At 37.6% G+C, this 13,140-nt stretch overlaps 1 protein-coding gene across 2 annotated transcripts in view; it reads right to left on the bottom strand.

Moving 5' to 3' along the window:
* Sec63 (SEC63 homolog, protein translocation regulator) overlaps positions 1 to 13,140 on the bottom strand; it is a 79,917-nt gene that overhangs the window by 27,417 nt on the left and 39,360 nt on the right. For both annotated transcript variants that reach the window (XM_052751541.1, XM_052751540.1), the window contains exons 6-13: positions 11,965 to 12,023; positions 10,196 to 10,246; positions 9,075 to 9,183; positions 6,534 to 6,628; positions 6,306 to 6,438; positions 3,553 to 3,645; positions 2,237 to 2,391; positions 764 to 911 (exon numbers count right to left, since the gene is read on the bottom strand). In XM_052751541.1, the coding sequence (XP_052607501.1) occupies positions 764 to 911; positions 2,237 to 2,391; positions 3,553 to 3,645; positions 6,306 to 6,438; positions 6,534 to 6,628; positions 9,075 to 9,183; positions 10,196 to 10,246; positions 11,965 to 12,023 (843 nt within the window). The remainder of the gene's footprint in view (positions 1 to 763; positions 912 to 2,236; positions 2,392 to 3,552; positions 3,646 to 6,305; positions 6,439 to 6,533; positions 6,629 to 9,074; positions 9,184 to 10,195; positions 10,247 to 11,964; positions 12,024 to 13,140) is intronic.

The following is a 13,140-nucleotide window of genomic DNA, read 5'->3' as shown; positions in this document are numbered from 1 at the left end:
CATTAAAATGTTTTAAAGACAGACACAGTGGTCCATGACTGTGTTGTAGAATATGTTAAGATGTGATACATTTGTTTTTGCTGTGGAACATTTGTTAAATGATGTAAAGATGTGCTGCATTCTTTTACGTTGCATTTGTATAACTCTGTGAAGTTGTGTTACTTTGCCTGCCTAGAACAGGCATTGCATTGTATTGATTGGTCTAATAAAGAGCTGAACAGCCAACAGCAAGGCAGGAGAAAGGATAGGTGGGCCTGGCATGCAAAGAGAATAAATAGAAGGAGAAATCTGGGAAAGGAGACATAGGAGGAGAGATGGAGGAAGACTCCAGGGTCCAGCCACCCAGCTACACAGCAAGCCCCAGAGTAAGAAGTAAAGAAGGATAAACAGGATAAAGATAAAAGCCCAGAGGCAGAAGGTAGATGGGATAATTTAAGTTAGAAAAGCTGGCAAGAAACAAGCCAAGCTAAGGCTAGGCATTTATAAGTAAGAATAAGTCTCCATGCGTGTATTTATTTGGGAGCTGGGTTTCTGGCCCCTCAAAGAGCAAAGAGTAAAGAGTGAAAAACAACCAACAATATGACTGTAATATCAGCACCTGCAAAGACAAGATGTCTCCAAGTCTGAAGAAGCCTGGACTACATAGTAGATGCAGGCTAGACAGGACAATACAGTGAGATGGAGGGAGGAAGGAAAAGAAAGAATTTGAGTCAAATGAATGAGACCAAATCACGTGATGAGCAGCAGAGAAAGCCCCACTTACCCTGTGACTTTATATCCATAGTCACATAGGGAAAACTCCCAAGGACCGCCATCACCTCTTCATATTTGTCATCTTCAAGAAAGTGCAGCAGACTATGACGATCTGATTCCTTTAAACTGACCAAATCCTGAATAGTTTTAATTTTGTACTAAAAAAGGAAAAGAAAAAAAAAAAAAAAAAACACAATAAAATTTTCATAAAATGAAAACTAGTGGCATGCTGACCAAAAGAAAATGCAGCAACTTCAGAAAAGAGTTAACATTATGGACATTTCAAAGCAAGATCACAAAAACTAAGGTTGTTTGTTATAAATTCATTACAAGTTTATTTTTTTTATCAGAAAAAAGAGTACAAAAATAAAATATGTTCATATAGAATATTGACTTAAGAACTATTGTCTTAAATTTATTTATTTTCAGTTATAAGCATAAAAATCTTCCAAGTACAGGTGGCCTCTAAAGGTTTCACTATGCAGTAAGTTAAATGAATTTAAATTAATTAAAATTTAATTTAAGCAATAGATACTTAATTGTTATGTTCACAGAGATTAAATCATGAGGCAGGTAGAATTTCAACTCTAGGATTCTGTTGTTTCAAATTATTACTTAACATTGATGAAATTTATAATGGTAATATGATTAAAGGACAGAGAACTTGAATACAGATTTCTTATACAGTTATTACCTTTAATACTACCAAATCCAAAGCTGATCTTCTACTCACTTCTTCTACTATATACAAAGTAACTTTTTTCTTGTTTTCTTAAAACAGGGTCTCACTGTGTGGCCCCTGCTGGCCTCATGTTCACTACTTAGACTAGGCCTCAAATTTACCACAGACATCCTGCCTCAGCCTCCCAGTGTACTGGTTACATGGGCTCATACTACCACACCCAAAAAGTCAAGTTTAAAATCTACCAGAATTATAAATTCAGTTTCTTATATTTTCCAAACTATTTCTAGATATTCAAGTCTTTACAATGTTTTCTAAAAGAGAAATGATCTTTACCTAATCAGTGTATCCTTCCACCCCGCACACATCCCCCGACCCCCATGAGTAACTGGTATCGAACCCAGGGTCTTGTACACACCAAGCAAGTATTCTGACCCCTGGACTTCATCATCAGTCCACCAACACTATTTCTGAGAATGCTTCATTTTTTATTTTTGTTCATACTCAACTATAACAACTGCCCAACCTTTAAGTCAAAAACAAAGTGAAAAGTATATGATGTATTCTTACTTGGTACATACATTTTTGTAATGTAAAAATAAAATATTAATTGCTAAAATTCACTCAACCCAAAATAGTAATTCTACAGTAGTAAAATATTATAAAACCACCTAATTAAGAAATACTAACAAAAGATATTGTAAATCTAAGAAATCCACAGTAGCCACGTCTAGAAAACTTTATTCACATGACCTTGTAATACGACAAGATGCTAAACTGACTAGAAAGTAGTCAACAAACCTTTTTATGGTTGGAAACTCTCCTAAGATTGTCCTCCTCGATGTGAGGGAGCTGCAGAAGGGGAGACTTAAACTGCTGGAGGCCTTGGACAGCCATCTGGGAGAGCTTCATACAGTTTTCTAAGGATGCCAAAGTTGGAGCACGAAACTCCCTTTCTTAGGAAGAATAGGAAAAAAAGAAACAAAAGGGCTGTACTTTTTACACTTTCATTACAAGGAATAAAATCACACTAACATTCAACACCTAAACTTCAACATGGGGATATTGATTTTTCCTTTAAAAAACTACTGAAAAATGTTAAAATACATAAACTTGGTCCAGTATGTATTATTCTGCGACAACCATTAATTTAACAAAAGTCTCTGTATCAACTCCAGTAATAGTAAAATATCAGGCATGCTCAGTGGTACCATGAAGTGGTGAAGAACACCTGGAATCACAGCACTTGGGTGGCAATCCTAGCACTCACTGGGCTGAGGCAAGGCCAGCGTAGGCAATGCAGGAAGATAGATACTGCCACAAACACACCAAGCCCCACGAGTCCTCAGCTGGGCACAGTACAGCAAAGCAGTAGCCTTACTGCTTAAGAAGCTACGGCAGATTTGGCTACAAAGCAAGATCCTATCTCAAAAATAAAAGATAAGTAAATATTTTGTGTTTTTTAAATTTATTTTTACTTTATGAAGGCAGCAAGGTCTCCCTACGAAGCCCAGCCTGGCCTCAAACTAGACCCCTGCCCTCAGCCTAACAAGTGCTAAGGTTACAGGTAATACATGCCTTGCTGAAATTCTTTCTATTTACAAACTCCAACAACAGTAACTAAGTAAGAAGGTATTATCAGTATTTCTAAATTCACTGTAGCATTGCCAAGAACTAAAATCACCCACAACAACAAACTATAATCAATCTCCTTTTTTTTAGCATTTTAGCATCCCCTTTCCCCTAACAGCCAAAAATTTCTTCTCTCTCTCCCTCTCTCTCTCTCTCTCTCTCTCTCTCTCTCTCTCTCTCTCTCACACACACACACACACACACACACACACACACACACACACACACACACACTCTCTTACAAAAATTACACACTATGCCAAAAAAAAAAAATCACTGTTAAAATAACTAAAAAATATTCAGAGGAAACAAAACATTTAAAACACTAAAAATAAAACAATGAAAAGAATGAGAAAAATCATGAGCAAATCGACTCAGTATACAAAATTGTAATTAAATACTCATAAATCTTTAAACTGTGAAGTATACTTCCTGAAGCAAACACTTGCAGGAAAAAGTCCAAATTAATTACATTTCTTCCTCACCTTCACGGCTCCTGGCCATTATTATTAGCTGGCAGATTACATTAACCATTTCTTGAAGCAGAGCAGGACATTTTTTCAGCATGAACTGTTGATCTAGGAGAAAGAAAAAAAAACGACAACCCTGAAGCAAACAATCCTAATATTACAGTGAAAATACTTTTCCCCTTTGAAGGCCAAGGCTAAAACATAAAACACAGTGTCCTGGCCCTTCAATATTTCCCATCGTCTCAGAATTGTAATGTCTGAAAGACTGCTTCTCCTCAGCTTCACTGCAAAAAGTAGATGCCATTACTAATACAAGATGTAGCAAAACCCAAATTCTAACATAATGGCGCAACTATATTAATTAATTACGTAATTATGATAGTCATTCCTTACTTTCTCTACAATAGTGCTAATCATAAATTTAGTTCTAATCCTGCTATCTTTGAGAATGTTCTGTTTGTGCTGTCAAGTTCCTATAATTGTGGGTCAATGCAAAGACTATGAATGAGAACAAGGTCGACTAAGTACAGAAAAGAGGAGGAGGAAGTTAATTAAGGGGGTGACTAAGATTGTAAAAGTGCTTGTGGTGCAAGCCTGACCACCTGAATCCAATCTCCAGAAACAAACAAACAAACAAAAACAATGGGCTGGAAGATGGCTCTGCAGTGGTTAAAAGCATCGGCTGCTCTTCCAGAGGACCTGGGTTCAAGTCCTAGCACCCACATGTGACTGACAACAGTTTGTAACTATAGCCTCGGGGGATTTATTTATTTATTTTAAACCGTTTATTTATTTATTATGTATACAGTATTCTGTCTGCATGTCTGCCTGCACATCAGAAGAGGGCACCAGATCTCATTATACATGGTTGTGAGCCACCATGTGGTTGCTGGGAATTGAACTCAGGATCTCTGGAAAAGCAGCCAGTGCTCTTAACCTCTGAGCCATCTCTCCAGCCCCAGCTTCAGGGGATTTAATACCCTCTTCTGGACTCTTCAGGTACTGAACACACGTGATACACAACACGATTGCAGGCAAAGTTATACATTAAAATACACATTAAAATAAAAAATAAGTTAAAAAAATTCTAAAAGGCTGGGAATGTAGCTAGATGACAGAGTATATGCATAGCACATGTCAGGTCCTGAGTTCAAATACCAGCAATACAGAAAAATAAATGATAAATCATCATCACCATCACCATCATCACCATCATTCATTTGCGGGGCCAGAGAGATGTCTCAGCAGTTAAGAGCACTAGCAGCTGCTGTGGATATCGCTCTGTATAAATAAAATGCTGACTGGCCAGTAGCCAGGCAGGAAGTATAGGCGGGACAAACAGAGAAGAGAATTCTGGGAACAGGAAGGATAAGTCAGGAGACACTGCCAGCCGCCGCCATGAGGAGCAACATGTAAGATACCGGTAAGCCATGAGCCATGTGGCAAGGTATAGATTTATACAAGTGGGTTAATTTAAGATAGAAGAACTAGATAACAAGAAGCCTGACACGGCCATACAGTTTGTAAGTAGTATAAGTCTCTGTGTGTTTACTTGGTAGGGTCTGAGCAGCTGTGGGACTGGCAGGTGAGAGAGATTTGTCCTGACCGTGGGCCAGGCAGGACTAGAGAAGACTCCAGCTACAAGCTGCTCTTCAGATGACTTGAATTCAATTCCCAACACCCACAGTGGCTCACAACAACTTGTAACTGCAGTTCCAAGGAATCCAAAGCCCTCTTCAGGCCTCTGTGGTACCAGGATGTAGACGAAGACAGACAAAATTAACTTTTGAAACGAAATCCATTAGATTTGGTACTCAACCTAAAAAGCAGGCCCCCTATGTGTGAGAAATGACTAGTAAAAATGAATATGCCTGTATATGTGCATAGAACATTAGTAACAAAATTACTAATTTATTTCAAAGTAACTCCAATGACAATGCCTAAAAATCTTTCTTCCTTCCATCCTAAGCATCCTTCCTAGCACTAATATCAAACGGTCTTATTTCAGGAGTCCTGGATTACATCATTAGATGAACAGTGATGGGATGGTAAAATTTCATTCAGAAAGAACATTTGTTTTTTAGGATGACAAGTTTTTAAGTTTCAACTGAAATACTACAGCTAAAAAGGAGATGACATTCAAATCAATGATCTCTCTGGTAACACTTCCATCTCAACCCACGACCTTTGTTTTAAAGAATAGGTATTTCAAACACTTATGAACCTTTAAGTGAAAATCAAATCTTCTTCTCTGTAGCTACTACTGAGAAATGGGGGGAATAATGTTGGATTAAGAGGGTCAGATATTTGCTGTAAATCTAAAAATCTTTCAAGTTCTTTTCTCAAAAATCACTAGATGGTGATGTACATCTATAATCTCAGACCACAGGAGGCTGAGGAAGAAAGGTCTTCAGCTTGCGTCCAGCCTGAGCAGCAGCGCAAGTTCAAGGACAGCTTCAGAGACATAACTGAGACTGTCTCAACAATCAAAGCCATTTAGGAAATTCTTCTGCTAACTTGCAATTATTAAACATTTCATACAGAATATTTGATCTTGAAATAATACATTTTGACATCCGCCAAAGCATCTGATGTAGACTTTCAAACTATTTGTAAAGTAATTATATACAAATAGATTTTTTAAAGAAATATAAACAACTATTTGATTGAACAAAAAAGAACATCATCTAAACGCTGAATCACCAAGACTACTTATATCTGTTGCTTTGGTCCTATTAAAACCCTTTACATATTAGAGTCACAAATACCTTCTTCTAGGGTCTCAGGAATTTTCATTCTAGCAAGATGAGACAGTAAAAGAACTCTGGCCTTCAGGCTATATGGACAGGTAAGTGGAGGCTCATTCTTCTTTAAATTTATGCTGCCAATTTCTCTAATTAGCTAAGGCAAAGAAAAATAATTATTCAGAAAGATATCATGAATCATTCACTTTTGTACTTTATTGCTTATCAAGAAATGTGTAAGATCAGCCTAACCTGTGGTATTAAGATATTATCTGTTGGCCTGCTTGTGGCATCTTTATTATATTGAGGATCAAATTCAGAAGCTCCAGCTAAAACCATGATGAGACCTATGAAAACAAAACAAATATAATGGTAAATAGATGTTTGCTTACCTATTAATTTCTCCTCCTGAGATAACTCCCTTAACCCTAAAGTTAAGCACCTTTCTAATCATGCACAAATGCAATGCTGACAGTCATCTGGCCTCCACTACTGACAAGTAAATTAATATCTCCCACTAAAACAAAAGAAACTACACTTTTTAAAAGTGTACACAATTGTTACCTATCCCAAGTGAGTATAAGTGCTCATCAAATTAAGGGCACAAAAGGACTGGAAAAATTAAGATAATTTAAAATAGAATGTTTATATACTAAGCATGTGTTCCACAGAAGCCTGCTAGAGAGCATTAGTACTTCATGTGATGTTAGAATGCTGCATGTAAATGAGTGCCCTTCAGTTAAGCAAGGCTGGAAATAAGAAATTACCAAGAGTGAGAGATTCTTTTTATTCCATGACTTCTCAGAATATCAAGTAAACAAAACTTCTGGAACCTTGTAGAGTTTTATGGAAATGCACATAATTCCCTGCCACATGTATTATTATCCTAAAAGCTCTATAAGGACTGACACTACAATCATCAATTTCACCCTAACCATGAATCTTACCTTTCCTTTAACACAGAAGAGAATCTCTGCTAAAAAACAAAAGGGACTACAGCCGCTCAAGAGTAGAGACGACAGTTCTGTAACTACTCCGTGCACTTTGGTTTCTTCAGATGTGCCCCACACACAGCAGGCACCGTAAACCTCTGACCTACCACAACGCCCACGCCCCCCCCCCAAAAAATTTTTTTTTTTTTTTTTTTTTTTTTTTGCAACAGTGTCACCATGTAACTTTGGCCTGGAAGTCCCTATGTAGACTAGGCTGGGCTGGAACTCACAAAGATCTGCCTGCCCTGGCCTCTCAAGTGCTGGGATTAAAAGCATGCACCATCACACCAGGCTCAAATATTTTCACGGGGGTGGAGGGAGAATAACTGTTCCAAAGACAGCTGAAGGAAATGTAAATAAATCCTTCAGCTAAAAAATGCTTTGTGACAGAATTATCTGAGACTAAGGAACACTCTCAGAAATCAGTATCCCACGGGCAAAACAAAACACATGAACCATTTTCATAAGGAAAGAAGTCCCTATATTAATATTTCAATTGAATATAAGAGTAATATATATGCACAACAGAAAGTAATACTCGTTCTCTTCTATACCCTATATTCACTATACACAGTGAAGGGTTCACAGACATCTTGTTCAATTATATCATGTATTTTGACCATATCCACCCCTCCCCGTCCAGCTAGTACTCTTCCTTTTCCCAGACAGTCTTGCTTCAACTTTCATGACATATGTGTGTGTGTGTGTGTGTGTGTATTTATGATTTTACGTGTACACATAAAAACCTAGGATCTATTTGAGAGAAATAATGTAATGTTTGAGTCTCATTTATTTCACATAATATAATTATCTCCTGTTTAATCAATTTTTCTGAAACTTCCCTAAGTTCATTCTTCCTTATGGATGAATAAAAAAAAAAATGATGGTTGCTATATATACCACATCTTCCTTATCCACTTGTTTGCTGACAGGCACCTAGGCATATTCTGCAGCTTGGCTATTGTACACAATGCCACAGTAAGCACAGATGCAGAGGTGTCTGACTTGGCTTCCTCTTGGTATATCCCTAGAAGTGGTATAGCAGCTCATCATATGCTCAATCTATTGAAAGAGTTTTTGAGGAATTGTGTACAGTAGCTGGACTAACTGACATTCTCACTAGAAGCTGCATCCTTGCCAGCTTTTGTTAATCATTTTCTTAGTAACAGCAAGTCTGGCTAGAGTAAGATAGAATTCTTCTTCCTTTTGAAACACTGAATCCTTGGCTAGCCTGGAACTCATTATGTAAACCAGGCTGGCATCAGACTTGTGACAATCCTCTTAGCTCTCCCTTTTTGAGTACTGGGATTACAGATGTATACAATTACACCAGGTTTTTAATTCTTTATGCATTCTAGAAATTCATCCTCTATCAGTTGTTTAGCTACCCAACATTTCCTCCATCTTGTAGGCCATCTCCTTCCTCATTTAACTGTTGCCTTTGCTATGTGGAAGCCTGGTAATTTTATACACTTTCATTAATGACATAAACTAGTCATCTGGGAAGACGGAACCTTAACTGAGGAAATGCCTAGATCAGACTAGCCTGTGGGCATGTCTGTGGGGGCATTTTCTTGATGCTAATAGAGGAGGTACCACTCTTGGGCAGATGTGCCTAGGCTGTACGAAAAGCCACTAAATGTGCTGCTGAGGGGGAGCCGGTCAGCAATGGTCCTCCTGGTTTCTGATTCAATCTGATGAACTATAACCTGGAATCTACCATAGAGTTAAGAAATATATAGCAACATAGAAATGACTCAGAAAACAATGCAACAAACAGCAGTTACTTAGGTTTACTTACGTTTCATATCCATATTTCGAGTTTTATAAACAAAGTATGTATAAATCTGTGTTGTACGTATTAGAATCTGGTCTCCACTATAGCGTATTGACCGATACCACCAAGAGCCCTAAATACAAATAAAATTGAACAAGATATAAAGCATGAAAAATTATAAATATTAAGCTTGAGGCAGCACAATGTGTGTGTGAGTGTGTGTGTGTGTGTGTGTGTGTGTGTGTGTGTGTGAGTGTGTGTGAATTTTCCAAAAATTTACTAAGAGTAATGAGGTGCTTGAGCTTGTTCCATATTTCAAAGACTTACTAACAAATACTCACACTGCCAGACCCCTAAACACCAACACAGACCATTAGGCATGATTAAAATGCTTTAAGTTTTAGCAGAAACCGTTGAAAAGATAAAACAAGAATAAAACCACTCATTGCTATAAACAAAGTGGTTTCTACTACAAAATTTGATAAGTCTTGGGGCCATTTTATAGCTGACGTATTTTCATTCATGTTCTCATGAGATTGGATCTTACACAGCAATCCTATGGAGAGGTCAAGACAGATGTATAATAGGACTTATGGAGCCACACAAACTCCAGAATCAAAAAGAACACATGGCACAAAGAAATGAAAGATGAAATAAACTTTTTGGTAGCTCTTCATTATATAGTACTACACAGTTATTTTTTAAAATGAGTGGCTAGGGATTGGGGATATGCCTTAATGGCGAAGACCACGTACTGTTCTTATAGAGAACCTATGTTCTGTCTGTTCCCATCACCCACATCAACTAGCTCATAACTATCCAGCTCCAGGGGATCCTATACTCTCTTCTGGACTCCTTGGACACCTACTCTCATGTGCCCATACCCTACACACATACATAAAAATAGGCTGGGCGTGGTGGTGCCTTTAATCCCAGCAATCAGGAAGCAGAGGTAGTCTGAGGCCAACCTGGACTACCTATCAAGTTCCAGGCCAGGTAGAGTTAGGTAGTAAGACCCTGTTTCAAACAACAACAACAACAACAACAACGTGTTTAAAAATATCACGTTGAATCGATTAAATTCTAAATCAAAATTTTATGGAGCAACTACCCTAAAACAATCAATATAGAGTAGTAGAACTTACCACAACAACAGGAAGGATAACCATAAACGCCAATCCATATACAAGTAAAACCTAGAGTTAAAGAGAAAGTAGTTATGCCTCGGTCTGGTAAATCAAAACATTGTTCAGACTTATAAAGAGGTCCCACTATTAAAAAGCACTCTGTTATTTGATCCTTTATAATGAAGGTACCTTTTTGGGTTTTTTTTGTAGATAGTATAGCTGAAGTACAAACAGATCACAGAGCTTGTCCTAGGCACACAGGTTAACAGTGTTACTATAGTCAAAGTCTAGAGCTTTTTTGTCTTTTAAAAATCATCTTTTAATTTTCTATATACTGATGTAATATAGATACCTGCAAAAGTTTTATAAATTATGCCTCCCTTCCAGTCAAGCACTTTCTATAGTCATATCTTGCGAGTAGTGCTGTGAAATAAATTATAAGTCCTTACAAACTAACTCTAGTGCCTAACTACAAATGTGCCATTTCATTTTTATTTGATAGTAACTATTGAATTTTCGCCTACAGCTTCATCTGAAATCTGTCAGCTATCTTTCCCTTTCCTATTATTCCCACAGTAGCCCTAAGTATGATAGATGCACTTATAAGCAGCAAGTATACAAGATTATCAATTTTAATGTCACAAAATAGGCATTTTCAAAACAAACTATAGATGAACTGTGTATATTTTGCTTTTAAAGCTTAAAAAAGGCTCCTCAAGACCAGCAGGATGGCTTAGTAGGTAAAGGTACCTGCCACCAAGACTAGCTAGCTGACTTCCAGCTCTAGGACCCATATGGTAGGAGACAACCAACTCCAGCAAGTTATCCTCTGACCTCCACAAATATGCTGTAACCTGGGCAGCCCTCCCCTCCCACCCCCACCCCCGCAACACACACACACACACACAAGGGGGGGGGGGGGGGGCGAGACAGGGATGGGACAGGCTGACAGACAGACACAGAGAGACAACACACACATACACATGAGAGACAGACAGACATGGAGAGAGAGTATACATTTAAAAGTAATAAGGAAAGATTAAGTTAAAATAAAATAGCTCCTAGATAATTACTTTCATGAAACCTCAAGTAGAGAATCATCAATTTGTAAACAACGTATTAAGACAATTCCTGATGTTTTAGGGCTGCAGCAACTATCCAAGATAGAAGCCTGTCTGATGTCCCATTGCTTCCTAGTATGGAATTAGGTATATTTCAATTAATATCAGTAGCTTAGTTTGAGTAAAGGTGAAATGAGTAAGTTAAATTGTGAGTTCACCTTAGATAAATATGGCTACCATAAAATCCAGTAGTTCTCAATCCGAAAGTAGGACACTAACCAAAAATACTTTCAAAATAAATTAGCAAAACTTGACAGTTTCAAACTTAGACTACACTGCTGCTGGGCGGTGGTGGCACACACCTTTAATCCCAGCACTCGGGAGGCAGAAGCAGGCGGATCTCCGTGAGTTCGAGGCCGGCCTGATCTACAGAGTGAGTTCCAGGTCAGCCAGGAGAAACCTTGTTTCAAAAACAAAAGAAAAAACAAAAACAAAACAAAACAACAACAACCAAACAAACCAAAAACAAAACTAGAATCCATTGTCCTAAACTAGCGTGTAATGAGAACCAATTCTTTTCTCTTGCTATGTAGCTTTCAAAACACAGTAGCAAGTAAGTGCATGTGAGAGTCTCTTTGAGAAAGTTTCATTATATCACACCCTAATACAGTATAGAACAAAAGTATATCAAGAACATCAGAACAGGCCTTATATAAATGCACTCACCAGAATCGAATTTTTCTGGTCAACTATCCAAGCTGGCAAGGCAATTCCAAAACTTGTAGCTGAAATAAAATAAATCACTGTTCTAGAGATTCTGCTTTCAATTTTATTTATCTGTATCTCAAAATTAAGTTTCCTCACCATTTCCTGAAAAAACTTCTTACGTTACATATATTTCCATTATACAAACTTAAAAAATACACCCAGGCTTGTACAACATTTGAGACTGAGGCAGGAGGATCAATGGAAGTTCAAGGTCAGCATGGATGAGAGTGAGACCTTGTCTTAAAATAAATGAATGTATGTATGTTACAGGAGAGTGTATGAACTTCATAGTTTTCAATGGGGAAACTTTTTACACTTAAGTTTCTTTTTACTAGAAAACTCAAATACTTTCATGCCTTGAATTCATATAAACACTTGAAAATGTAAGAAATTAGTAAAGAAAAAATTTTTGCATGTGCTCATGGTATGCACAAATGTATGCATGAATGTGTACATACAGGTGGCATGCACATGGAGAAAATTATTTTATTATTTTTAAATTGTAAGTATGTGTTTGTATCTTTTTTTTTAAAGATTTATTTATTATGTATACAATGTTCTGTCTGTATGCGTGCTTGGACACCAGATCTCATTACAGATGGTTGTGAGCAAGCCACCATGTAGGTGCTGGGAATTGAACTCAGGGCCTCTGGAAGAACAGCCAGTGCTCTTAACCTCTGAGCTATCTCTCTAGCCTGTCTGTATCTGTTAATAGGTATATACACATGAGTACAAGCACCCCCAGAGACCAAGATTAGATCTCCTTGAAGCTGGAATTATAGGCAGCTTTGAGCTGCTCAACATGGTGCTAGGAACTGAAGTTTTTTTTGTGTTTTTTCCCACCAACATATTTTTATTGATTATTTGGGAATTTCACATAATGTACCCCAATATCTATCTCTCTCTCTCTCTCTCTCTCTCTCTCTCTCTCTCTCTCTCTCTCACACACACACACACACACACACACACACACACACACACACACACACACACACTTCCCAGTCTTCCTAGGTCTAGCCCCCTCACTCCAGTTACCTACCCCCCTAAAAAAAGAAGAAGAAATTACCAAGTCCAATTTATGTTGGGAACCAAAGTCTTTAAAAAAAAAAAAAATTAAGTAAAAAGTAAACAGAG

This window comes from Peromyscus californicus, unplaced genomic scaffold (genome assembly GCF_007827085.1).
Source record: "Peromyscus californicus insignis strain IS unplaced genomic scaffold, ASM782708v3 Scaffold_22__1_contigs__length_63687245, whole genome shotgun sequence".
In the NCBI taxonomy this organism is placed as follows: Eukaryota; Metazoa; Chordata; class Mammalia; order Rodentia; family Cricetidae; genus Peromyscus; species Peromyscus californicus.
The sequence above is the reverse complement of the archived record's forward strand: the minus strand, read 5'-3'. Positions and strand labels throughout refer to the sequence as shown.